The sequence below is a fragment of the Apteryx mantelli genome, chromosome 3 (genome assembly GCF_036417845.1).
Source record: "Apteryx mantelli isolate bAptMan1 chromosome 3, bAptMan1.hap1, whole genome shotgun sequence".
Classification (NCBI taxonomy): domain Eukaryota; kingdom Metazoa; phylum Chordata; class Aves; order Apterygiformes; family Apterygidae; genus Apteryx; species Apteryx mantelli.
This window is the reverse complement of record NC_089980.1, coordinates 33,523,757-33,551,641: the sequence shown is the minus strand read 5'-3', so window position 1 is coordinate 33,551,641 and position 27,885 is coordinate 33,523,757. Positions and strand designations below refer to the sequence as shown.

Sequence of the window (27,885 nt, the reverse complement as noted above, 5' to 3'; positions counted from 1 at the left end):
TTACTTGGAAACACAGGAAAGAAAAACTCTGGTTTAAAAATAAATCAAACTACAACAAAAAATCTCTTAAGCAATAAAAACTGAACATGTCACACAGGCACAGCCTCATATGACTTAAAGTGAACATTAAATAATGAAAATCTTACAAAATTCATAGCAATCACTCCAAAGCAATGCACACAGATGGGTAGGAAAAAAAAGTAACTGGTTAGATAATACTAGCAGAGCCAGATACAATGTTAAGAGTAGCCAGTTGCAATAGAAGAAACAATAGTGGAAACAAAAAAAAATGAGGAAGGGGAAGAAAAAAAGTTGAAGGAGGCAGAAATATAGTGCTTACGTGAAGAGAGGAAAGGTGGAATTTCTCCTCTTACAGTTTCTGATCTGGTGAATGATTTTATGTGCGATTAGAGGAAATGCACACAGAGGAAAACAAACAACTATCATTATAACACAGAGGTCAAGAAAATCATTTGGCTAGAAAACACATACTGGAATATGCTGTCATCAATACATGTGACCCTAACATAGAAGCTGGTACCATAGGGGAGACTGTTATGGAGGAGACCAGTTCAGATGGCAAAAATCTAGTTAAACTCCAGTTATTTCATTTCACAGAATCACAGAATCGCTGAGGTTGGAAGGGACCTCTGGAGATCAGCTAGTCCAACCCCCCTGCTCAAGCAGGATGACCCAGAGCACGTTGCACAGGATCACGTCGAGGCGGGTTTTGAATATCTCCAGAGAAGGAGACTCCACAACCTCTCTGGGCAACCTGTTCCAGTGCTCTGTCACTCTCACAGTGAAAAAGTTTTTCTTCATGTTCAGATGGAATTGTCTGTGTTTCAGTTTGTGCCCGTTGCCTCGCGTCCTGTCGCTGGGCACCACTGAAAAGAGTCTGGTCCCATCCTCTTGACACCCTCCCTTCAGATACTTGTACACGTTAATAAGATCTCCTCTCAGCCTTCTCTTCTCCAGGCTAAACAGGCCCAGCTCTCTCAGCCTTTCCTCATAAGAGAGATGCCCCAGTCCCCTAATCATCTTTGCAGCCCTTCGCTGGACTTGCTCCAGTAGTGCCACATCCCTCTTGTACTTAGGAGCCCAGATTTCACTCAATGACTTCATGATGTCCCCTATCTTTATTATTCCAAACATTTGTAAGTTGTATGTGAAGTTGCTACATACCCACTTCATGGTATCCACATATCTACTGCTCAGTGTTTAGCAAAAAACATGATCAAAAGCTATTGCTTTTGCAGACTCAGTTATAATCTGTAGCAGAATAGTCCTCTCTGTTGATCCCAATATACCACTTCAAAGAGGAAACAGTCTAAGCCAATGGACTATGGATTTTTGTTTTCTTTTCTGACTGCCATTGTTTTTCAGGGGAGATCAGGAGCTTCCTTTGAACTCAGCTCCTCTGAACCTGATAGAATTAAATTTGGTATTGGACTATAAAAATACAATATACTCTGCTATGAAATGTCTCTTCTGGTCTCCCACTCAGCTCCCAAGAACAGTAAACGCCATCTGAAATCTGATCATCTTTTTCTGTAAGTACTGTATGCAGTTCATCTCACCAGTCTCCCCAATACTCTAACTCAATGTATGTTTATATACTGTGTACATGTGTAATATTAGAAAGTTAGACTTTCCAATCTCCTGTTCACTGTTTTGGCTTTATTTTCCAACAGATGGCATTACTCAGCTGAACAGATGGGATGTCCAGCTCTAACTAGAGCTGTGATGGAGATGAGACTTCTTTGCAGCTTTCCAGCTACCTAGCAGATATGCTAGATATTTTGCAAGGGATTCATATTCTCATTGCTACACAAACCTGGCATATTATGAAAAGTCCTCAAACTCTAAATTCACTCAGTTTATCTCAAACTAAAATTGGCTGCATGCTGGTATGCATGAAGTATCCTCAGCTAATAAACTGACTTTTGTCTTATAACCAACGCCTCAAGAATTCCTCCCTCAATTAGGATGGATTAACCTGTGTGAGAGAGCTAACTCAAGGCCAGACCCTCAGTAAGTGCTCAAAGCAGAGCTTAAAAGAGAGACTTAGGGCTCTGATTTATAGGCTTTTTTGAGTCATGCTAGGATGGCTACATAGATTAACATTCCCAGGTGTCCTCCCCAGTAGCTCACTTGTTTGAGGTGCATAAGCAGCAGATAAATTATACTACCAAATTAGAAGAGGAAAGCTGCTAGATGGCATCCTCAAAAGGCTACTACAATTCACATTTTGGCATATTAGAATATTTCACCTTTCCCTCCGTTTTATTCTAATACTCTGGGTCACAAATGGCAGAGACGAAGGGCTTCAACTCACAATTCTCTCTCAGTTTTGGCTGCATGGGGAGCAACATCCAACTGGGGTCATGCATCAGGCCTCACAAGGCTCAGAATTAAATTTCATTTTCATTCTTTTGTTCCAATTGTTGGTTAAAAAAGAAAATGAAGGGAGAAAGAATAACTGGCACAAGTGACTAGAAAAACAAACAAAAAAAAGACACGCCAAAACTCAGAGAGCTTCCAAAGCAGTGTGTCAGAACATAATTCTGAAGAAAGAGTACTCACTCTGTGCAGATTTTGTTCTGCTTGTAAAACTTATGTCTTGCTGCAAACAGTCGTGAAATATATTTGGCATTTTCAAGATCATCCTTTAAACACAAGAAAAATTAAAAAAAAAAATCTAATTATTCATTTTGTTATTCTTACCAAGAAGTAACAAAGAAGAGTTCTAAAAATCCAATTGCAGTAATGCTTGGTAAGGTTTGTCATGTACAGAAGCGGCTGCCAAGAACATGTCTAGTGCCCTCAGAAGTGTTCAAGGCATTGAATTACTGAAATACAGTGGCATGCCTTTACACGCTGCCACTTCACTGCTATGTCACAGTGGGAGGGGAGGAGGGACAATGAAGAAAAATGGCTCAAGCTTGCTGGTCCAGTTTCCATACTGGCCTTGGTTCAAGGAGACCTGGAGAGATTTTAAATGGTGCAGAACAGCACTGCACCCCTCCTTCAGTTCCAGTATGTGCATGTATGGGAGCCTGTGCACAGTTTCCACAGTTGTATTTATGCCAGCATGAAATGTAGTACGGCACTGTTGATGTTACATCCAACAAGCACTTCGTTTTTTTGCAAACTTCCCAGCGTAGTATAATTTAGGGTGCTTAGAAGAGAGTGCAAATATTGATAGAGAAACAAAATTAATTTCACTCTCCACGTAAAGAAAAATGTGAACTTCAGGGTGGGGGGTTTTATGGTGAGTGAGCCCCTTTGGGACAGTGGAATTTTAAAAGTTTATTTTTTATATAAGCAGGTTTCTTGATGACACCAACTAGATCTTTTTCTTACTGTGTGAAAGAGCACATTCTCTTCTTTGTTGATCAACTCTAGAACAATTGAAGACTTGTTATGTGCTATATTCCCAATGTCATTCCACCTGTAGAGGAAAAAAAAATGTTGGAACATTTGCCAACACATACATTCAAACATTTCACAAACACATTAAGAGTCCCTTAGTCAACATCAGTCTCATTTTATGGGAAAAATTCTCAGTAGCTGTTTGGTGAATAAACATGGTCAGGAAAATAAAGAAGTTGTGTCCCTAACACAAAACAGGAGAGTCAAAAGTTATCTCTCAAAATACTGATTTGACGAATCACAATAAAAGATAAACTGAAAGTACATTAATGATAAACTTTATGCTGAACTGTAGCATCTTTGTACTGATTGACTTTAGCCAGATGGAAAAGAAATATTTGGTTCTGTAGTGCCATTCCTCTCCAAACGCTGTTTCCAACTTTCCTACAGAGCCAACTCCTCCTGAAGAAGGTTAACTTGACAACATGGTTATGTAGGCTATGCATACCATGTTAATACTCTGTTTTATGTTCCCAATCTTTTTTTTCAAGTAATTGTCAGGTTACCCAAGATCAGAGTTATAATCTTCTTACAAATAGCTGACAGACACATTTGCGTACATTGCATGCAATCCACGGGGATGGAAAGGACTTGTTTGTTCTGTTTGCAGCATGCATTCCTCTTCATGTCATGGCAGGATGCTTGAAGTGCATATTTCCAAAGAGTAAGGATCCCAGCACCAACTACCATTTCTACATTTAAGAAACTTCTTGTATTTGTCACCTACATTTTAAACAAGCCTTCAGAATGCCATAGTTAAAAGGAATATCTAATTTCTTCGCAAAATTACACAGGGAAAGCGTCAGATCAAGGCCCTCTTAAGGCAAAAAAAAAAACCAACAAAAAACCCTCCCTGCTCAAGCCCGATACAAACCTTAGCTACTGACCATATACTACTGTACCTCATCACAAACAATCTGTTTGGCTACACAAATGTTCATATTCCCATAGCAGGAACCAGGAAAAATCCATTCCAAGTTAACAATGATATTAAAAGAAATAGCCCACAGAACAGTAGCAAATAATAAAAGGAATGAGTAAAACCCTAGCTTCCCTGGAATCATGGAGGTTTCTAGCAGCATTTTCATACAGAACAGGATTTTATAAGAAGTAACAAATGCCACAAACTATGGTTAACGGAAAGCCTTAAATGATCCCTAATTGTCAAAATAAACAGTAGTACAGACAAATAAGTGACACAGCCAGGATTTTCAAAATTATGGGACGAAAAAGTTCAGCTTTTTACTGGGGCACCTAAATATGGCAATCAGATTTTCAGAAATGTTGAACACCTGGGCTGCCAACAGTGAGGTTGAACAGATTTGCATTCAGATGCATCAAAGAGGCAGACACAAAAGGCAAGAAAAGAAAAGGGATTAAAGCCTCGTAAGTAGAACAAGATACATGACAGAAAACTACGTCTTTCTTGCCGTCAAACCCATTCACAGACATCAGAAATTATTCTTTATCACATCTCTAACAGCCAAGAGGCAAATCCTGAAAACAGTGAGGTGAGTACTCCTCAGTTAGAGGATTGGCACTATTGAAGTCATATGTAAGTAAGGAAAAAACCCCACACAGAGCTCTGAAAAAACCCGCACTTTAAATACAGAATTCCCTAGGTTTTTACCTATAGATCACAGTTGTCCTTCCAATTCTGTTTTTTATGAAGATTCCCATGAAGAAAATACCGAGGTGTATGTCATTTCCGTGATTATCCTACACAAAAAGCATATATATTTAGTTAAATAAAGAAACTGGCCAAAGAACACAAAAAAACACAGGTAGAACTACCAAATAAAAGCCATTCTTTAGGACGTAATGCAGGACAGTGGCTAACCAATATTTTGTTGTTCTGTTTGACTCAGATTTGCATTATTTCAAAGTAGTTAACACTTAAGTGGATTCAGTCTGCTGATTAGTGAGAATAGATGAAGGCTAAACGAGCCCACCATTCTGTTTTGTGGAACAACAGGAACACCACAAACTAGCATACATTATATAACACCCCACATCCCCTATAATTGGAATTATAGGTATCAAGAACCCATATGACTTCCAAAAGCAACATTCTTCTTTCCTACTCACAGTATTACTCCTGTCATCTGGTGAAACAGGTAGCGATTTCAGGAAACCACACCTGGAGATGGAATCCCTCTCAAAATCTACACCCTTCACACTTCCTCCTTTTGGGTACTTTGTGCAGAAGCTCTCACTTTGGCACCCAAGAAAGTACTTCTTGTATTTCTGTACAGATACATTCCCCATTGTTTTTCAGACTATTGGTTAAATATTCATCTACATGTACTTCACTATGTAACATCCACTGTCCTTGCATTGTTTTTCAGAAATTCTATTGCTTTTGTGCCTGGCCATGTCTCCTTGCAGCCCCCTGTTTGGGAAACATGTGCTCCTGTTCCACTTTGCACATGCTTGTTTTCTTAAAAATGCTTTTTCATACTGCAACAAAAGCTTAACAAAAGCTATTGACAAAGAGGTTTTTGTACATTTACCAACAAAAACAACTCCCCCCAAACTGCATCCACAGTAATTGATTCACACTTTTGAGTGATAAATAAAAATCATGATAACACAAATAGTGTGGTTAAAAGAACTGCTAAAAGAAAGGATATGAGAAAAGTTACACACAAACCCCTGCATTTTAACAGATCAAATCTGAGCCATTCTCCTGGCCTTCTTGCATTTTATCCCCCGAAGGCAAGAATGGAGTATCTGCACCTGTTTCTAACTACTAAGGTTTAACTAGCAGAAGATGCCTAGACAGTCCAACACTAACAGTGGCTGAGTGGGTTGGCAAAGAGAGATGGGGCACGCTGGCAAGGAGAATCAGTACTTTCCAGTTTTTCTGCACAAGCTTATCACTGTAGCATGTGCTCTTTAAAGCCAGGAGGACCATACATAGCAAAGGGGCTTCCATTGACTACAAATTCAAAGCAAACCTTGGAAAAAAACCCTCAGTTTTAAGAAGTGTGGAGAACAGGTGCGGACATATGAGAAACTAAGCAGAGGTAAAGCTAATGTTTGGCAAATAGCATCTGAGGAAGACAGAAGACCACCCACCTTAACTTCCTATTCTGCTAAATAAGATCAGAGCAGAGGTTCATTTGCTCCAGCCATCCTCCTTCAGACAGCACTCAGAAATTAAAGCAAGGAGCTTCTCACCTTCCCAAATGAGCAGGGACTTCGAGCAGCCCTGGCACATACAACCCCTTGTGTGGAAAGGATTTTGGTGGAAGAGAAGCAACAGGGTCCACTAGAGGCCTAAGATATCCTCCTGCCGAAAACTCCATTCAAACTACCAGAATCACTTCATCTTCTGGAACAGCAAAATACAACTGTCTCTTTTGGACATATTTAACTTCTATGCATTCCAAAGGACATTGCAGACCCCTGTATCACTTAATGTGGAGGTTCCTTTATAATATATACTAACAGTTCTAACATACCTTCACAGGGAAACTTTCCTGCCCAAACCCATCCAGACGTTCCACTTCATTGATGTACATCAGCTCAGCTTCTGCTGCTGTAATGCCACTGCAATTATAGTAACAAAAGGCAAAACATAGTTGAATATTATAAGCACAGAGAAATTACTTGCGAAAAAATGGCAGGTTCACAAACCACTTTAGATGACACTTCAGATATCCTGCCTAGAAACATACAGCACAAATCTAACTTTCAACATTAGGATCATAATCAGGAAGAGGAGAAATTTTACTGTACGTTGCTAAGGGAAGGTACAAAGCACAGCTCAAACTACAGGAGTAACAAACTGAATTGATCATATTACTCAGTTTCTTCTGCACACATCAAATGTTTTCCAGGCTGTATTAATACCTCAGGTCATTGCATCAGGATGAGTCTAGTTTGGGATGGCCAGTTTGACCCATATGGACCCTAATTTGCATAAATAGTATACAAGTCCACTGAAGTTGCATAAAATGACTTAAAAGGGAAGACCTACATTTTCATGTTATGTTGGTTATTCAAAAACAGGCACTAAATCCATATTTTGAGCAGATTCTCTTCCATAATAGAGAATGAGCTGCCTGAAAACTTATACACACTTGTCTACACATGCTTCTGTCACAGCTCAGGAATCTGGACAAATTTCAGTGAGCAAAAGCAGGTCAGAATAGATTGTAGGCTGCTCCAAAAGAAGGCCACTATTAATGGTTCTCCTTTTTGCTCCTCCTTACCACAGCATACAAACATGGAACCAGATAATACTTGGGGGAAAGAGGGAGAGAAAGGTGATGGAATTTGATCTACCTGCTGAAATGAGGATAAGTATTTGTTCTTTGTGTTGCTGAGACAGCACAAAAGAGCACAGCAGGGGATGGAAATCTTCCCTTTTAAGTCTGTGAGTTAACCAAGATCACACAAGCAGCTCATGGCAGAGAGACAGAAGAACAGACTCAGGCCTATTCATGGACAGCCTGGAAGCTATCCCTTCGGTTGCATCAAAGGCCCAAGTCTGCATTAAATCTCACACTGAGAATGGCCTACAACTCAGAGACTGGCATTTGTCCCTTTACAACGATTTTCTGTTATATAGTGAAGAATGCTGCACCTTTGACATAATATTCCTATTTCGTTTTATAAAATAAACCTTTTAATGCAGATTCATAACATAATTTGAAAGATTACTTCCAATGATGTACAGGCACTGCTGTTTTTCTAAGAACAGCACTCTAGAGGTTTGAATACTTCTACCACCAGTATACCTACATGACACCAAAGGAGTTTGCTTACAAAAAGGGTATTTGTACTGGAGCACTAACATGTACATTCCTAGATCATTTACTAGTGACAGTGTATTGTATCTTTTTCATGATGTGACTTAAAGCACAACATGACAAGATCCCATCTGCTGTTATTTTCATTAGTATTACATTGAAAGAAGATAACTGCTTAGCGTGTGTCTCTCTTGAATGAGACAGACACTTGGACCACCTCTGATCAAGTCATGGGGTCTTTTCACCACGAGGATTTAAACAAAACCATAAAGAGAAAGGAATCTACCACACAGTGCAAGTAGAGTCGCACATAGTCATTAAACCTTCTGGTGGCAATGCCCATTTATTTAGGATTAAGTTCCTTGGCCATTTTATGGTTGCAAGAGGCAGATAATCTTTTGTTACAGACTAATTAAAAATCCAGCTAGACATAGCATAAAAGTAACATGAACATGGGCTAGTTTACCACAGCCAGAAGGTGAGGAAGGGGAGTACAGGGATGACAATAACAACAATAAAAAATCCTGAATCTTAACATGCCAAGCTCACCTGTGAGTTCGGTGTTCCTGAGCAACCTTTTGAGTCAGCTCCTCCAAGACAGCTTCATCCTGGGTCCAATCCTGTAAGAATATGAAGGAGCTTCAAAGACTAATCATCCAAAGAGAGAGACAACAAAATGCAAGACAGAAATTATGACGGCACACGTTTTGGGGTTGTTTCCCGTTCATACTCTTTTAGATAGCTACATTGAGAGAACCTAGCATCAACTGCAATGAAAAGCCAGTGCACATGCTTGACCACAGTGTGCTGAAAATTTGCAAGAAAACCACGAGGGTCTAGTTTTTTGTTTGTTGTAAAAAGATATCACTAAAAATGGGGAGGAGAGGGGGGTGCAGAGGGAGTGGACATTTTTCCCAAATACACAACAGTATATAGAGCATGGATAAGGGATTTTTTTCGGGATAAGGATCAAATAAGCCTTTAAAAACCACTTGGAAGGCTAAAAATGAATATGTACCTTTCAAATCAGCCAAAAATAATGCAAGCAAAATTAGCATAGACATAGACCAAACAAAATGAAGTCATGGGTCTTTCCGGTCCTGCAAACTGCTGGTACTTCCTTCCCCATGTTTAAAGAAATCAAAAACTTCACTATTCCTTTAAATATGCAACAAAACTCCTTTTATGATTTCAACACATTTCTGAGTAGAAATTTCTGTCTTCCACAAATTTAGTAACATGTGATAGAAATAATTCTGAAATAATCAGGAGCAAGTTAATAAAGGAAATCTGGTCATAAATTCAAGGCAAAAAAAAAAGCTGAAAAACTTACTAGCAAAACCTCAAAGTTCTTATTTTTATTTAAAAAGAAGCCTTAAGGCTGCATGTATTGTACTTAAACACACTGCCAGTTTCTTGCTCAGTGGGGCCCCCCTCTCTCTGATATTTGCTTCTGCCACAGAAAAATGTGAAAGTGGTAGCGTGCTAATGAAAAATAGCATAGTACATGCCTACACACAGCTACACACCTGTGGGGTGTACTGTGTACATAACTTTGTTCTTTTCACTGCTGAAGAAATGCCATTTGACACACATTGTAGCCTCACAAGATCAAACGGTACAACTGTAGCTACCCCTCCCTCATTCACCAGCTCACTTCACTAATGAATTTATAGCAACATTCTCTTTGGAGGCTCTTTCTACGCCTGAGATTCGTTCAATACCTCCCACTTGCTTTAGGACTAGTTTATATCTACAGCAATTAGCAACTGTCACAGTACTTGCAGTGAAATATTACTATTATGTTATACACTCCTCCCAGAGGAGAAAAGACAAGTTTAAAAAAAAGTGCCTAGAGAACCAGCTGATTTAAGAATAGGAAGCTGACACTTCGCAGATTTTGTTAAATTTAGCAGTAGTAGCATGGATGAATGGCAAGACACCAGGAAATGGACCCACAAGTGGGTCCAAAACAAAAGAGAGGCAACCATAACATAACAAAGGACAACAGACCTCCAAATGGGTCAAAATGTATATATATATTGAAGGGACTTTGCAAAAATACAGTAATTTGCAAAGTGACAGCCTGACTACACATTTCTCTGTCTATATTGCAGTCATTATCTTTCCCACTTAGGCTATAATATGTCACTTGGTAAACTATCAACTATATGCAAGATTAATCAATTACCTATTAATAAATAAAAAAGACCTAACATAGAAATCCCCTTGCACTAGTCTGGCTAACAGTAGTTCCTTAGTGGAAGGGCAATACTGAAGCTATGTTCTAGGTATGCAAGGGATACTCATATTTCTATGTATTCATTAATTCCTCTTCTTCCTGCTGGATTTCACTTTCAGGTAGCGTTGAGCTACTTACGAGCCCCAAATTGAACAGCAATCACCTTTTGAAGTTTAGAATACACTTCCAGCTTACAGAAGGCTATATAGCTGAAGAGCCAAGGTAAATGAGAAGAGCTGCTTCTAGAAGTGCCTTTCTCAGACATTCAAGTTACAGTGAATCATCTTCTGGAGACCCTCTGCCTCCCCACTAACTGTAGGAAAAACCAGATGCCTAACTTTTAGGACAGGGGAACCCCACCCCACTTCCAAGTTTTGCTTCTACTCAGAAAGAATTTCAAGTTCTTTGACATTTTATGAAGCTCACACTCATGTTCTGTGCTGCTGGAGTTTAGTGAGAGATAAAGCCAGCCTTAATCTCAGCAGTTTTTTGCAGTAAACTACTCTCCCAGAGGAGCTCAATGTCATGGGTTGCAAGTGCCTGGCATCTATCACCACAGTCTAATGTAATCAGTGACCTAAAACACTTCCCTCACCGTTCAAATTATTTGCTAGTTTCCAATTCAAATTTAAAACAATAAGTTTACAGCACAGTCCCTGCAGGGCATTTTCAGAAGTCCTGATTCATGCTTCATTTCAGTCTAACAGTCAATTGATTTAAGTTTGCATTCTCTTGAGCAAAGACTGGATGACTTGTCCTGTGATAAAACATTTACTATATTGGCTGCCCTCATACCCCCTGGTTATGTGGTATTACTAATACTGCAGTACTGCTGATATACACCCTTCTAAATAAATGCAAATTCTTAGTTGATTCAATTAAATACATTTCTTTTGTTGACATCTATTCCTAGCAGGGGCTTAACAAGGACTGAAAAAGGGCTAAATCTTCAGCTACAATCAAATATATTGCAGTTTTGGGGAAGCAAAGTTTATTTCAGCCATTAACACTTTACACTGGTGCTTTTACTCTATTATCAATAAAGCCATCTCTGAGGCATGGAGGAATTATTCATAAAAGATCACAAAAGATGGGGAAAAGTAACTCACCATAGGAAACAGGACATATTCTCGGAGGAAGTCATGAGATTCAAATTGATTATAGTCTCCAAAATCCGCTGGAGAAAACAACACAATTATTCATTTTAGCACTTTCCACACATGTTAAGACCTCACTCAACCTTTGCACAGATCCTTAACTTCAAGTGGGCAAGTTCTTTCTGAAGTCACAACCCAGTGCAAAGATTTCGGCTTGTACTTCAGCTTTTAACATGGAGGTCTGAAAATAATAGTGTTATTACTAGCAATCAAATAACAGGCAACAAGTAATTTCTCTCTTTAGTTCCTTTATATTATGGCCATTTGCAATACTTAACTATTAGGAGTGCAAGAGCTTCTTTCTTGTGGCCTTCATGAACTAACATCACCATCTAACAAGCCTGAGGTTGTCCAGATGGGGCACACTTGTGTTTCTCCAACATTCCCAACTCTGACCAAGTAAAAAAAAAAAAAAAAAAAAAAAAAAAAAATCTATTTCTGCTATAATTCAACATAATTGTATGAAAGACGCTTAATTTTACAGCCTGGAAGGCTGAAATCTACCAGCCAATTCTATTAAAAATAAATTGTTAATAAACAGCACAATTTGAATAGACGTCTTCTCTTTCTCCAGCCATTATAACAGCGCAGGCACGGAGTCATTTTTCTTCAAATGACTGGCCTTTCACACCTTTCTACTTGCCTCTTCTCCTTCTACATCTTTTTAAGAGCTACTCATCTGCTTGCTCACATTCACTCATACAACCAGCTGAGGATTCTTGTCTAAAAGTCCTTGAAACTGTGGAGTTTTGAAAATGCTTCCTAAAGGCCAAACTACTTTAAAAACAAAATAAAGCCTATATTTATCTATCTGTTAAGTACACAACAGCTTATATCAAAAGAATATCTTGCCAGGAGGTTTTTATTTTATTTTAATTGAACTGGATCAAACGCCATCTACAAGATTCTCATATTATAGAAGCTGGAAATCCCCATCATAAATCATATTAGCTAAACATTCTTTCAAAGCTTCTAGACAATTTCACATATTGCAGGATGCCAAAAATGCAGTTTCATTTTGTTTTCACCTCAGAATTATGTTTTAACATAAACAGAAAGAAATCAAAATGAACATGAAATACAGAGTCTAAGTTTAAAAGAAATGAGTATTTCAAATATCCTCAGTTGCATCACATGCAAAGGACAAAGAGAGTAATACAAGGTCATGAATAAAGCAAACAAGATTAGCTGCAGCATTCTGATGCAATGGTCTTTGAAAGATAACAGATTACGTAGAAAATTCACAATAAAACTGATTATTGCAAACTGCTTATAATGAGACTGACTAGCTCCCAAAGCTAGCAAAAAGCTCCAGAGACATGAGGCCAGTGTAACATATTCAGTATCTATTTATCAATAACTTACATACTGGAAAAACTTCATTGACTCAAATTACAAAATTCAGTAAGGACACATCCTTTTCATTTTTCATAAAACATTTTAAGATTTGACAGGAGACATTTTTCCTTCAAATTTTATGCAAAAAAATAAGACACTATAATAGAACTTCCATTGCCCTAAGAAAGATCATATTAACATTGCTCTTAATTGCAATTAGCATTTCGCTTAAGATATTACTATTTTACAATATAATTTCAGTGTACTTAAAAATGTGGTTGCTGGTACCTCTCTAGAGCTTTGGAGAGGAAGCTAGTGCCACCAGTGCCTATTGACCTGCATCTGAACCTGATGAGTACCTACTGTTCCCCTCAATGTCAGAAATAGGAAGATGTTTAATCCCTCTGAAAATCCATTCTTTAAGACAGTTGCAAAGAGCCTTACGGACTACCAGTGGCGGTTAGAAACAGAACACAATACCTACAAACAATTCCCTCTTGCAACTGCTGCATTTTGACTTGGTCAAAATGAAGAAGGATGTTTTAGAAAGTCACAAAAGAAGTCCTGAGAAGTTTCATATTGACAACAAAGCACTCCACAAATCAGAGAAGCCAGGATTGAAGCACTGCATTTTAGATTCAAATTTGCAGATTTAAAAACATTACTAGGACAGGCTATACCACAGAATCTTTAAGTTTCAAGGGTCAGAACTACATGTTCCTTATTATGTGCATACTCATTTCCTGCCCACCCCCCATCAGAAGGCATGCCCAGGGCATGATTGTTGAAATTCTGCCTTAAGTTCTCATATTCACGGATGCACTGAAATATACTTTCTTCAAATAGAGAGCTTCCTCTTCTGCCCATATACATTTTACAATCCCACTTTTATTGATGTCCTAAGGAGGCTCAAAGTAAAAATCACACTGTAAGAACTAGTTTATTATTAATTTATAACTCACACAACAACTACAGTCATGTGTTCTTCCATACTTCAGATGGCAATATACAGCAAAATGAGTTTTTAATTACAGGCAAAATTAAAGCTGCTGCTACACTCTTTGATGTAATTCCATTTCAAAACAGAGAACATGAAGTAAATTCATTACTACAAAGTACTCCATGGCTGGAGTTGGAAGAAATGGAGCTTTGTTCAGATTCAGTACCAAATCAATTTTACAAATGGTAATGCTGAACACTATGATGCAGTCCATCATTCCCACCCTGAGGGTGCAAGTCATTCATCAATGACAGTCCAACTACGCGCTTTTAAATCAATAGGAAATGCAACGGTTGTGAACAGGAGTCATACTAAATCCAGTCAACATCTGGATCAACCCAAAAAATGGGAAAGTTGAAAATGGGCTAGCAGGTAACATCATCTTACCTTGCACTGCCAAACCAGCTAGCCGAATTCCCTGCTCCAGTGAAGAACGTAATCGGCCATCAAGAACATCCTTTTTCACTTGTAGGTAATACTGATATCTACAAACAAGAAAGGAGAACAAATTACAAAGTCTATATGCTTGCATATTTTCTGCAGAATGAGAGACTGTCGAAAGTAAGAAAAATTCCCCACAAACAGGTCATTTAGTTAGAACAACAGTCCAGGCCTGAACTAAGAAGTTCCACATTATCTGCCAGGCACATGGACATTACCAAAATAAGTCAATAAGACTGCTATGAGGACAACGTTTCCAAGTGTACAAAAAGGAAAATAAGAAGTTCTAGTTTGTACTCCCAAGACCACCCAGAAGAGTAACATCTGCTGGGATTACCTGCTCTGGGGTTACCATGCATTCTCCAATACAGAAAGAGGCTTCCATATTTCATCTATGGTTTTTGCTCCAGGGTCACCATTTTGATAGGAGAAATGGAATTTTAGCAAAATACTTTGGCCAACTGATGTAACTTTAACTGGGGACCATACAGAAATTTTTTATATTGGCATCCCTTATCCATAAAGATGACTTAGACTCACAAATCGAACAAAACCAACTAATAGTACCATACACCTGCTGATCTCCAGAAACTGATCACACGGTAAACTATGTTTGGTTTAAACCACAGTAACAGAAACTACACATTTCACCTTGCATTTGCAGCAGAGTAGCTGAGGACAAACAAGAAGCTTTCCACAAAAGTTTTACAAATTACAGTGTCCCCGGCCTTGCATCCCTCCCATCCACTGAAGCGTACCAGGCACACAGCAGCGATGGCCGAGGCAGCAGGGATATGGACCAATCCCTCCAACATTATCAGGTTAAAGTCCAACAGAGACAGCTTTGTTACTAGGCTACAACATTTTATTCTGCAGGCACCAATGCGTGTTCCCTTGAGCTATCTCAAGGGCATGGAGGGTAAAATCAGCAGGGGGCAAGACGGGCAGCTGAAGGAATTGCAGCCACCACTGCAAGATCACCGTATCTGTCACTGATGTGCCAATAATCAAACAGTTGAGTTACAATATAAGGATCTAGTGTCCATCAGCTTAAACTTTTGGTGCACACATATGTAACCCATCCCAACTGACATAAAACACAGTTTCTCCCTCAGCTGACACACAAAAACTCATCAAGTCTGAGCCCAAAGATATTGTACCAGTGTAGCCACAGCTCGTGTGCATGCTTGCAGCCTCGCATGTCCAACCCCCAGACCTACCAATAGTAAATGATGGGTCTGGGTGACTGAAGTTAAGAAAAACCAAATGCCAACACACAAAGAAGAGGGGTTTCTCAGGCTGTGACGGGACACGTCAGTCTGGCTGCAGCTGAACCAGGTTATGAGGTTACTGCTTCAGCTGCTCAGCACCGTGCCCTGGCACAGGTCACTGCTCCCTTCAGTGGCACACGCGCTTGCCCCCTCACACAAAGGGCATCCCCTCAAAGCAGCAGGCATTTAAAAATAAAAATAATTGCCTGAGCTAAACCAAATCATTCTGACAGAACTGGGTTACAAATAAACCATACACAAGCATGTCAGGCGGTCAGAAAGACTGCAGCCTCCGCAAGGAGGACAGCGAAGAGCAGTCAGAAAAAGGCTGGGGGCAGTAAACTCTTAGCTGGACTCAGCTGCAGCCAGCACACCACATCTGGCCTTAACCTTGAACCTTTGGGATTAGCAAAGAAACAGTTCTTGGTGTGTTTTAATGATTTCAGACAGGTGTGTGTGTCTTGGGGTTTTTTTTTGTTTTTTTTTTTTTAATTGCCTTCCTGGGCAATTAACAAGGCAATTTACCTTTCCTTCTTGGAAGAGAACCACAGTAACATCATCCGTGCTACAAGGACTTCACTGTAGAACAAATACATATTCTATACTATACAGTCTATATTCTATACTATGGTCTACATTCTATACTATACCATACAGTCAAACTATACTCACAAACGTTACCATTTAACTCTGTGCGGAGATAGTGGAAACGACCTGTGTGCTTCAAAAGAAAAAAAAACCCAAAGTCATTCTTTGAGCGATATTAATCAAATACGGCATTTTACATTTCTCTTCAGTTAACTCTTCTGTCAGCAATGTGAGATGCAGTAACTTGCCACTAGACAGCACCAATGCTCTGACCAGACCTGTACTCGCAAGGTAACAGCACTGCAACAGGCTACAAGCATTTTCAGTGCAGAGAAACCCTCTCAGTGGAAGGCCTGTGCATATGATCCTTAACATTCGAGGAGTCCCCTTTTGAGCTGCCAGTTTTCACATGCACTTAAAAGGTAATTGTTGGGTTACTAGCTTTAGGTTCCCTCTCCCCCTATTCCCTCAAAAAGTGCAAACAGAGAATATTTTCAAACAGGAAAAAAATCTCATTTAAAATGTTTAGATTTAGCTTTCACGTAGACTAATGAAGATTAAGACATCAGTGGGTATTGAAATTTGATTGAGGAAGGAAGTGTAAAAAGCATACTGCTTCTCAGCTTGATCCTTGTGCTTCAGCCCCAGGTTTAGCGCTTGCTTGGTCCTGGGGACAAAACCAGTTTGCTTCCAGTCCTGTGCAATGACTAAATCTCAATTCTGCAAATATTCATGCTTTCACACAAGCTTCACATAAGCTGCTTTGTCAAATATGCACATGAATAAGTGTTTACTGAATCTGGTTTTAGAGACTTGTAATCCCAAAGCAGGCTGTTTATTTATGTTACTGGTCTATATATATGCATGAGTTACATATGTTCTATTCTAATAGAACAAAAGTAAAACTCTATTGCTAAAATGAACACAAAGTTAAGAGATTACACAAAAGTCAAAAAATGTAAAATCTTACAGTGAAATCCTAGCTGTATTGAAATCAAGACATCAGCTTTACAGGAGCTGGGATTTCAACCACAGTGTCCACAAAAACATAGATGAACCACAGTGAGGATTATCTATATAAGCATCATAAAATATAGGACATTAATGCTGTTACTGCAATATCAAATACTATGATCAAAACTTTCAAAAGGAATGGTGATGCCGGATATCTCCAGTTTTAGTTTGCTGATACTTCAGAAAATCTGATTTTAAGAAAGCACTCAGCACCCACTGTATGAGAAAGAAGCCCATTTAAAGGTGTTTTACCCTGAATTCAGAATCAAGTCAAATTTAAAAAATCATAGCAGGAATATTCTACAGTATGACAGTACAGCACTGAATCTACTAACATTGTAGCAGATTAAAAGTTTTGGATTTATTGTATATTATGGATCGTTGTGCAAAGAGAGTTTAAAAGATATATACAGCTTGTTCTGTCACATTAACTAGTGTTTCCAACAGAGAACACCTATGGAGAAAGCTGGCAGCTTTCAGAGGCAAGTGCATAGAAAACCAATCACCTAGTATGTCTCTGACATCTTTTTTCCATGGAAGTGGCAAGATAAATTGAAGAAGACTGGGACAGAAAACTATGGTCTGTAACAGCTACATCTTTATTCTTGGATTGAGAGTGACAAGGGTCATCCATATAAGGTGTCCCCTGGCACATCCTTTAATTATGGCAGCGTAAGGCATGAACTGGAATCATGAATTCCACTTTCCAGGAAGAGCAGGAGCCGGGTTGTCACTGAAAAACCTGGATAAAGATCTGCTAAAGGCTATAATAGCTCTATGAGCCACAGATTCATGGCTGAGTTGTGCTGCAAAACTGTGGTCAGGCTTTCTGCCCATTAGACAGAGAGAACAGAAACTGGCCCATATTCCATCACGGATTTGAGGCTCCTCTGTCTGAAATTATGTTAAATGCTGTTATTATGTCACTAGCTGAGACTACTCTTTGTTTGTTTAGACTGCAAAAGTGTGTCTATAATTTGAAGGAAATCAAACATTTTAAAAACGATTCATCTATAGATTAACTGAAGGAAGCTAGCTGCTCCAGAACAGCAGATAAAAACATGTATTTCATAACCCTCCGATTAGGTGGTTTAGTCGGGAAAGCAAATGGAAACCGAACAAAAGAGAAGTCTGCAAACTGTACCCCAAAATAATAAAAGCCAAGAAATTCAAAATTAAGACTTACAACACTTTATTCAAAGGGCCTGCATGGAATACTAGGGGAGTGCAGGGCAGAAGACAGACCACACCATAGACAAGTGGGCTGAGAGCTGAAATCCAGCCTTGTTTCTCTTGTGCTCATTTTGGGTTAAAATTTTTTTAGCAGAGCCTTTGTATGTTCAATATAATAAAGGCTACTACAGTTTGCCAGCCTGTAGCTAATTCCAAGGGGAATGGGAGTGGACAACAAGTCTGAACAAAGCCATAATTACAAGGATATCATTTCCCACAACTCTATTTAGCCAACACAGAAAACATTAAGAGCATATTTGCATCTATGGCATCAAAATGCACACTTTATAAAGTAAAGCTGCTGCAACTGGACAGTTATAAGACAACATTTGAACTCTGGTATCAACATCTGCATTTTAGCAATCAATATTACATCAGAGAAAAAAACCCAAACGGTACTAGGAAACAGGAGACAAGGGTGCTTGTTTAAAATTTAATTAAAAGACTTATATTCAGACTTAGCTATAGCTGCGTAAATCTGGAGTAACTTCATTTGCCCATATAGTTCTGCATAGACCTCACAACATCAGGTTGTGTTTGTATAGATGTCATTGAATTCACTGCACTCTGCAATCATCACTTTTTATCTTATATATAATCTCTACTGTTGTTTTAAATACACAGAAGATAATTCAGTTCACTTTACTGGTTTCCTTTCTCTTGGGCAGCAAATTTTTCAAATATCACAACCCACGCAGAACCTGGCCTGAACAATGTTGGAAGTGAGATTTTTGTGGAAAAAATTTAAGGGTACCTTCAAAAGCAAGAACATGATATTGTTCTGCAGAGTGCACTGCATCTTCACTGCATTGGTGCACTGAGTCTTCACACTTTTCCTACTACAGACTTCCACAGAGAGCCACAAGGCAAACACTTCATTAATAATTATTCACAATATTATCATACCCAACAGCCCTAAAAATCAAGCAGCGCCCAACTCTGCTAGGCTCTCTACAAGAACTCTACAAGAACAGAACAAAAAAAGCTTGTTTCCCCAGGCATTTACAATCCAAATATATATAAATATATATTTTACATACATATACACATATATATTTACATAGATGTATATGTAAACGTAGACAGGATAGAGATAGGAAGGATTAGTATTGTTTGCATGTTGTACTGTGATCAATCTGGATTTTAGTTATTCTTCCCTGGTTTTACTTTTTTTCATCTGTGCATCATGAACAGGAAGGGTTAAGAAAATACACATTGGTTTTAGAGCAGCAGGAAAGACTTTTTTTTATTTTTCAATCCATCAGTATGCTTTTGCTGGAAATTTCAAACTAGCCTGAATAAACCCATTACAATTTCAATACAAATAAACCTATTTACCTTAAGCGTATTTGAAAACACACATAAGCTGTAGAAAACGTATTAGTACCATAGAAGAAAATGTATTAGTTACCCAAGAGGTACAATTCCTTTAAAATTGTTTCTAATGATGCAACTACTGGCTTGACTAACTTTTTTATAACTCATTAGGTACCTTTTTGGCGCCAAGCCTATCTATTGGATAACTGCATTGCTATGTAGTTTTAACTTTTCTTGAGGAAAGAAAACTGCTTTACTGCTTCCATATGTCCAAAATAATAAGTCTTTAATACTCAAAGGAGAGAGAGATAGTTCCACAAGTGGTTTAGCTCAAGTCCTGCTGCTCTTTTCCAACTTAAAAAAAAAAAAAAAAAAGCAATTAGAGTACTAGATGATCTTCTAAAATTAGGAACACAATAAAAGTCATATTAAATCACAACAACAGTCCAATTCAGCTCATTTGGTTTTATCTCAGAGTGGTAATATACTTCTGAAGAGACACTCTGCAATGTACAGTTATGCAATAATCTGCCCATAGGGGAAGCAATTTCTTCTGAACAGAAGACTTCTATCACTTACTAAAATTATTTTAAGCCTTAGCTTTGATATTGATGCATCTATTGTTCAACTAACATCTTAAAATCTGCCATGATTTTGGTTTCAATACCATTTAGCGACAGGATTCCACAGATACTTACATATTGTGATTTAAAGAGAAAGCTATTTTTTATATTAAACGGTGGCTTTCATAATTTCAGCCTTTGAGCTAGATAAGCCAATGATTCAGCTATTCAGAGAATGAGCAAAGGAACTGATTGATAATGACCAAAATGCTATTTTTCAGCCATCTGAGACAATCATAGTACTACTTAGCTCTTACTGGTTGCTTTTCCAAGAGTAACATGCTTTAAATAGAATTCATGATCATTAGCCCTATGACGTTACCTCTCTAAGCTGAGGCAGGAAACCAATGGAAGACTTGGGAGAGCTGAATTTTTTTCCTAAGTCTCAGTCAGGGTTCCACTTACTAGATAGTGCTTATTTCATGTGGGTCAAGATATAGCAACAAAACTTACTGCAAACCGGGACTGCGTTTCATATGGCAAGAAAGAAAGAGACAGGACTGGTCTTTTCAGATACAATGTTCAGTATATTGGCCAAGACAGTGTTATGATTTCTGGGCTTGAGCATGCTGGAACTCATCTCAGGGGCAAGAATTCAATCAGCACATTTTAATCTAAAGGTATTAATAACAACAAAAAAATATATGCATACATTGATGACATCATTGTCAGCAACGCCGTGCTAAGGTCTTGTCTTTGCCTTTGGGAAAAACTTAGATGATATTGATAAACAGAACGTCTCTAGCTCGCTCCTCTGGAATTTCACCAGCTAATCTCCCAGCGGAAGTCTGATGTTTCACGGTACTAGACAATAGCCATTTATCTGGGATTTGTGGTAGAATATAAAAAACAATGGCTATGCTTCACTACTAAAGAGGAATATTTTTGGAAGGGTATTACTGAGAACAAGTCTACCACACCCTGTATCAGACCTTCAGAAAGATCAGTAGACTTGCCAGAAAAAGAAGGGAAGGAGACGAAAGAGCTCATGTCACACACAGGAAAAACTTCCTTCAGAAGCTCAAGCTGTCAATGCCAATAGTAAAACACACTCGCAACAGTTTCTAGGGTAGAAACTCCTTGATCATAACAATCTTATACAGCAGGTCAAGGTTAACCTCAGGTAACTGAGAAATGAGATTGTTCAAAAGCAGAATCCAACTGCCTACATCCTGGTTTCCTTCAACAGCCGGGTGGAAAAGATGACTGTGAAACAAAATAAAGTGAAATACATGGAAAGATTTGTGTCATTTCTTTTCCCCTTCCTAATGGGACAGAACAATGCTAGGTTAGCATTATTTTCATGTCTTTGGTTCATAGGATTGAAAAGGAAGGACAGATTAAAGCACAGTTCATATCATCTACTCCCACATCTCTCAATCTCACTCTTCAAAGACAATAGTTTATAGCTGAAGGGGTAGAAGGGAATTTGGATAAAAGAGACTAATTCCACAATGACAGTCACTTTCCATTTGTTTTGCTATACATTTTGCAAGCATAAGCACAAATAATACATAGCCTTGCTGACTCACTTGTCCTATGAGGAGCAACAAGGAGCACACAGAAAGTTAAGCTAGCAGATCTAACCAATTTAAGGTCCTACCAAAAGCCACTATCTTCCAAAGGTCCAGCTTAAAAAAAAAAAAAAAAAAGTCAACTCAAGGCTGAGGATATTGAAACAGGAAAACCTTTGCACACCTAAAAACAGCCTGATCAGAAATTTGCATTTCCTAGGTGTTATTTACTATCCCCATTTCATTAATTTACTACTTAAAGGTTATTGCTTTGTATGTATTCTCCAGAAGACAGACTATTAAAAATTCAGATCTCTTCCCCACCACCAGTGCTTTACACAACTGGCAGAAGTTTTCAAACTAGTACATGCGTTTTAGGAGTGACAAAATTTCTTCCTTGTGTGAATCAGTCAGTGAAGCCAAATTCACACAGGGAAATCAGTCACTCAAAAAGAAAAGAATATGCATATTGAAAATGGAGGAGCACATGGTTTATAACCTCTCACACATAAAAAGCTGCTTTCAGTATAGCTTGCTATCAAAATGTTGTGGGTCTTTGACATCCAGTGTTATAGGAACGGCTAGTGAAATTCTTAGCAGTTAAATACAGATAAGAGCATCACATTCAGCATTCTTCTTGGCACTTCCCTGAAAGGCAAAGGACTGAATAAATCTGGAGATTCGTTCAGCCCTGGAATTTTTCCCTCTCGGTCAGAGTTGAGGGACTTGGGCAGACCCATGAGTCTGCATGCCACCATACTCTTGCCGTGCCTCTTCTGTGGACGCCTTTTGTCTCCAGCTGTCAACTCCGTACCAGAAGTAAAGCTTTTTGCAAGAAGGAATCTCAGATTTTAAAGAAACACTCTGCAAGACTTTTGTTTTTCCTGCCATTTCTTACGGACCACAAGCACTTACATGCATCCAGGCCTTGTTGAGGCCTGCAGACATGACACAAGCCTTCCAAAACACGTTTTCCTTTCTTGAAAGGCTTAGCCAGCAGATTCAGTCGTGCAGCATCCATCAGTTGCTCTATATTTAAAAAGGACCCCCCCCCCAACCACAACAGGTCCAGCTTTCATCCCTGGATCTGTACTTTTTCTTAACAGCATGTTATACTTTTTGTATACTCTAAGTTCAAATAAACCCACAAATATGAAGTTAAACCTTCATATTTCATAAAGGCCAGTAATAGCATGCTTTAGCAAGAGCAGAAGGCATGCCACAACCTGATCCTGATTTTCTGCCCTTGAACTCTTGAATTAATTATAACAAATTACAGGGAGCCCCACTACAATTTATAAGCACAATAAACTCCCTTATAACCACCTATAATTTTATCAGGGTTAATCCAAATACCTAAAGAATTATACAATACAGTACTCCAACATGCCTCTTAGAGTAAAAATTTTGGGAAGCCATATTCTCTTGTCTTTCAAGCCCTCTCAGCAAAAGCTAAATTTGGTCTCTTCAAGCTGGAGTTCAGCAAAGCCAAGCCCTGGTGACAACACCATACTATTTATCCTTGTAAAGGCTGGAGTGCAATTGTAAAAATAAAGCAAAACAATCAAAATCATTGAGTGAAAATAAATCTCTATTTTAGTGAATTTTCAGCTGAAAATACAAGTATAAATATTATACCGAAACACTAGAATAAAACATTTGGGAGCAAAGGGTTCATTAGCCATACTTCTTTGAAAACATGCCACGTATCCATCTGTTCTAGGTTTTAAGCACATGCTTAAACTTTTATTTTTCAACATGACAATCCCATTGACTTCAGACTACTTATATAGTTAAGCTTAACTATATATGCTTATGTCTCCTGAGACAGATACTTGAGTTCAGCTACAGAGGTCCAAAGATTACAAAACAAGAGACAATTATTAGTTTGACTTTGGTTTTGATCATAAAGAAGTAGGAATGATTCAGGTAGCTGAATTACATGAGAGACTAACTGTAGTAATGCCTCATACAGCTTTTCATATATAGATCTTAAATGCTGTACATAAGGATTAGTATTCTCATTCTTCCACTCTACTTCCCTAAAACACAAACAAACAAACAAAAAAAACACAGTGAGAAAACAGGGGGCTAAGGAAGGATGCGACTTCCCATAACAGTGGTAACACTGGAACTGAACCCAGATCTACTCTCAACCAGTAGTGCCCGTAGGTTAAATGGATATCAAAGCCTATAAGAAAAATTCCTCTTGCTAAACCTCCTTCAACCTTTTTGCGTGGTTTGCAATAAAAAAAAAAAAGTACCCAACAGGTTTTGCTATGAATGCAAACCTATGAAGTCTCACACAACTCCCCTCATCACCACTGCCACCTTCACCCTCCTACTAAGGGGGCATCTCTCATTTGTGATAAAGGGCCCCAGGGCTCTTTCCTCCCACCCTGGACTCCCGCACAGCAGAGGCAGCTGAGTGCTCTGACACGGGACCCTGTGAGGAGCCAAGGCTTTCATGTGCAGTGCCACCATCCAGCTCGGGAGCAAAAAGGACAGGAGTCACGCTGTGCTCCAGGTAGCATGCCGCCGAGGAGAGGCCGCTTTGCAGACTGGGATACAACTAACCATCACCCCTGGGACTGCCACAGCCTTGGGCAACTGCTCCTCCTTTGCTGCATGACGCAAGACATATGCTCCAACTAGGTATAGGAGTTCCAGCGACACATAGGCTCTACTTATTTAGAGGTGCTCAAACATATGACCTGGCATGCAGCTTACATGTCATTTCCCAGTTAGTCTCACCCTCAAAACAGCAGACCTCATGCACTGAGCAACTCATGCCCCCAAACCCTTAGGGGGCACGAAAGTAATGGCAACTGGGAAGATCCATCCTCACAAAGATGTAAAAATGAAAAGATGAGCCATGTCTATGTACACTGAATACTAAACTTGATAAGGAACAGGAGCACAAAAAAACCTGTTGTTTTCTCCCCGACTTGGAAGTGCAGTAAAGGTTGCAGCAGAAATGAGATTAGATGAAAAATTATAATAGCTTAGATTTACTTCCTTTACTCATATATGTTGACTCAGTTCAAAATATGCTGTTGCCTGCCCTGAAAAGTATATGCAGCTAACCTTCTAGCTGTCCCCACTGTGGGAAAAGGTGGTTTAAGTTACATATGGAAGCAACATGAGTCAACAGTTTGAAAATTCTCCTGGTAGCCAGCCAGGTTAATGGTCAAGCAGGTTAGAATATCATGCTAAAAAAATGTGGTGAGCTAACTAGAACATATGCATACTCCAGCGTATACTCTGGAACATTGAAAATAAATATAGAAACAAATCTTTTAAAAATTGGGTTAAGTACAGATATAACTCTAAATTATTCTTAATACACAAAACAAATGCAAAAAGCTCAATGTGCTCCATGTTCCCCCCTCCATTAAATATGTTAGTTCAATGTAAGACATTGTATTGACCCCATAAACCCTACCTCATACTTCAAAATATATTCTAAAGAAATACTCTCCTACAGTGGAGTTCTAATCCCTATAATGACAAAAGTCAGCTACTCTTTTTCTGAGTAAATGTACTTCTGTACATTGCTGCTGAAGATGAATAGTGCATATACCAGTGAACAACTGGTATGCATATCTAAGTATCCAAATGCACACCACAAAATAATCACTTTGTGGGTTCAGACTGGCATGCAAGTGTATTCGAGTGTTACTTATTCAAAGAGCAAGTGAACACATTCAAACTCATGGAAAATGTGCTTAACTCAAACTTTAAAAAAAAAGTTAAGGCTCTAGTAGCCTGCAGTGGAACCTCATTCATAGATTTATGGAACTCATTATAAAATCATCAGTAAAATCCTTCAGGTACTATTCTAGTCTCACAAAAATCAAACCCCAAGAAAGCTCTGTTGAGTTTAGTGGAATTTTACCTTGTAAGGAGTTAAAATCCAGTCCAGTCACCACTGCCTTTTACAGATACCTGCCCTGGTAGTAAGAAAACACTGCTTGAAATGAGACAAAAGGAAGTTGCCACTTATCTATAGGGTCCTCAGTATAGTAGCTTGCATTCCTGTGAAAAAATTAGTGAAGCACCTACATTAGAGTGTGTCTAGTGTGCTCACTGCCATCTAGCAGAAAACAGGGACCAAAACCTTGGTAACCTTAGTGTTTGCACAGGGTTAGTCTAAAATAGTCACCCCACAAGTCAGCAGATAATCCCAGAAAACTACAACCAAGGAAGTTCTAACGTCTCAGTGAACACAACCCCGCAGAAGTGAACATGGCTCTGATAACAACAGGATGTTGCCAGAGAAATATGTGAATCAGTGCCCTGTTGGGTGGGTAAAGTAGATTCATTTTATGAAATGAATAATTATTCTTTGTAAAAGATTCAAAAACAGCTGAAGATATCAAGTGCAAAAGCAGCTGCCAAAGATAAAACAGTGAACCAGTAAACATCTCACTGCACAGGAATCTGCCATTTTCCAACACAGAGATTTCTGCCAAATTCTTGTTGAGACTTTCAACTGTGTACGGGCCTCCACACAAATGCTTCTTTTAAACACATTCAGAGACCTCAGGATTGTACAGACATCCAAGTGCAGCTCCTTTAGCTTCATACCCTGCCAGCAAGGAAAAAAATGTTTAAGGTATCAGGCTCCTTGAAAAAGGCTACATCTAGAGCACTAGTTTCATGTTTTGTGTCTCAGCAACAGAGAAGGGAAAAAGTCGTTGCTCCACCCTGCAGTATAACCATCAAAATTCCATAAATCCAATGAAGACTAGCAATGCTACTGTAACCAAGATTTCCACTGCCTATTAAATTCTTGAAATTTAAAAAGCAATTAATAACCCCAATCCAAGACACACGTCTCTTCGTTTGCAGGTTACTGCTCCTGGGTCCCCCTCTACCGCTGAGCTTTCTGATGCTGTAGCTGAATTTTAGACATCTGCCTAAGACCAGTGAGCCCTGGCTGCCTTTTCAATACATGCAGTAGGAAAAAGAGACAATGAATCACCTCAAGAAAGTGATGGACGAAAGAATGGAGAAATCCTGAATCATTCCCTGGAAATGCCTGTTTCTCCTCACAAATTCCCCAGGAAGTCTAGACCGAGCTTTCTCCTGACTGAAGCACCAAGAATAAACCACACGACTAAAGCAGGATCAGTCAGCGTCACTAAGACTTAAGCAGCACATCCTGTAGCAGTCTGCACTTCACTAAGGAGAGACCGCTAGACCCCACTCCTGCATTGCCTGGGAAGATAAATGGGAGAATACTAGCCCCAATGTATCTAACATACTCACGTGTCAAAAATAGTGCCTTAAATTGCACTGGGAGACAAGTCAGAGGCAGCATACTAATCTATGAGGTACACCATAATATTCACTGTGTATACAGCGATGCTTAACGAATGGGCAACCCCATTCTGCAGTGATACACATTCCTACCACCCCTTAAGGGGAAAAAAAGCCTGTCAAGCACTTTGCAATAGTCTAAATGACAAAGGCAATGGGTGACATAGTTCACAGATTATAAGAGGAATGATCCCTTTCATCTTTATGTGAGAAACGCATAAAGGCTGATGGACAATTCTGTGACTTAAGCCTTTAGGGATGACAGGTGTTTTCCAGTTTTCCACTTTCCCTGTCCTTCTTCTGTAAACAGAAAAATTAAATAGAAAATCTCTTTTTCTAGGAAAAACAAAATGACTCCATCACAGTAACTATCTCTATAGTGGTTATGCTAAAAATTTCATAGAAGAGGAACAGAATGGACATTACACATTCAGTAAATCTCAGGATAATTCTGATCAAACTACTCACTGTAAGCCACAAGGGAGAAATTAGAAATAGATATTTGTTGAATTAACTTCCTCCTTTCTTCTGTCTAAAAATACAACGAATAGATTCATGAACATGCACAATGCCTTCCTCCCAAACAAGCCTGGCTTAATAAAACATTAATGTAACAGGTCAGATCAA

General features: G+C 38.9%; 1 protein-coding gene across 1 annotated transcript in view; it reads right to left on the bottom strand.

The window, feature by feature from the left end:
* The window catches only part of PTPN14 (protein tyrosine phosphatase non-receptor type 14), a 117,180-nt gene that overhangs the window by 24,294 nt on the left and 65,001 nt on the right, over positions 1 to 27,885 (bottom strand). Inside the window, exons 4-10 of the mRNA XM_067294697.1 lie at positions 14,320 to 14,417; positions 11,547 to 11,614; positions 8,745 to 8,815; positions 6,903 to 6,990; positions 5,066 to 5,154; positions 3,367 to 3,454; positions 2,587 to 2,669 (exon numbers count right to left, since the gene is read on the bottom strand). Coding sequence (XP_067150798.1) covers positions 2,587 to 2,669; positions 3,367 to 3,454; positions 5,066 to 5,154; positions 6,903 to 6,990; positions 8,745 to 8,815; positions 11,547 to 11,614; positions 14,320 to 14,417 — 585 coding nt within the window. The remainder of the gene's footprint in view (positions 1 to 2,586; positions 2,670 to 3,366; positions 3,455 to 5,065; positions 5,155 to 6,902; positions 6,991 to 8,744; positions 8,816 to 11,546; positions 11,615 to 14,319; positions 14,418 to 27,885) is intronic.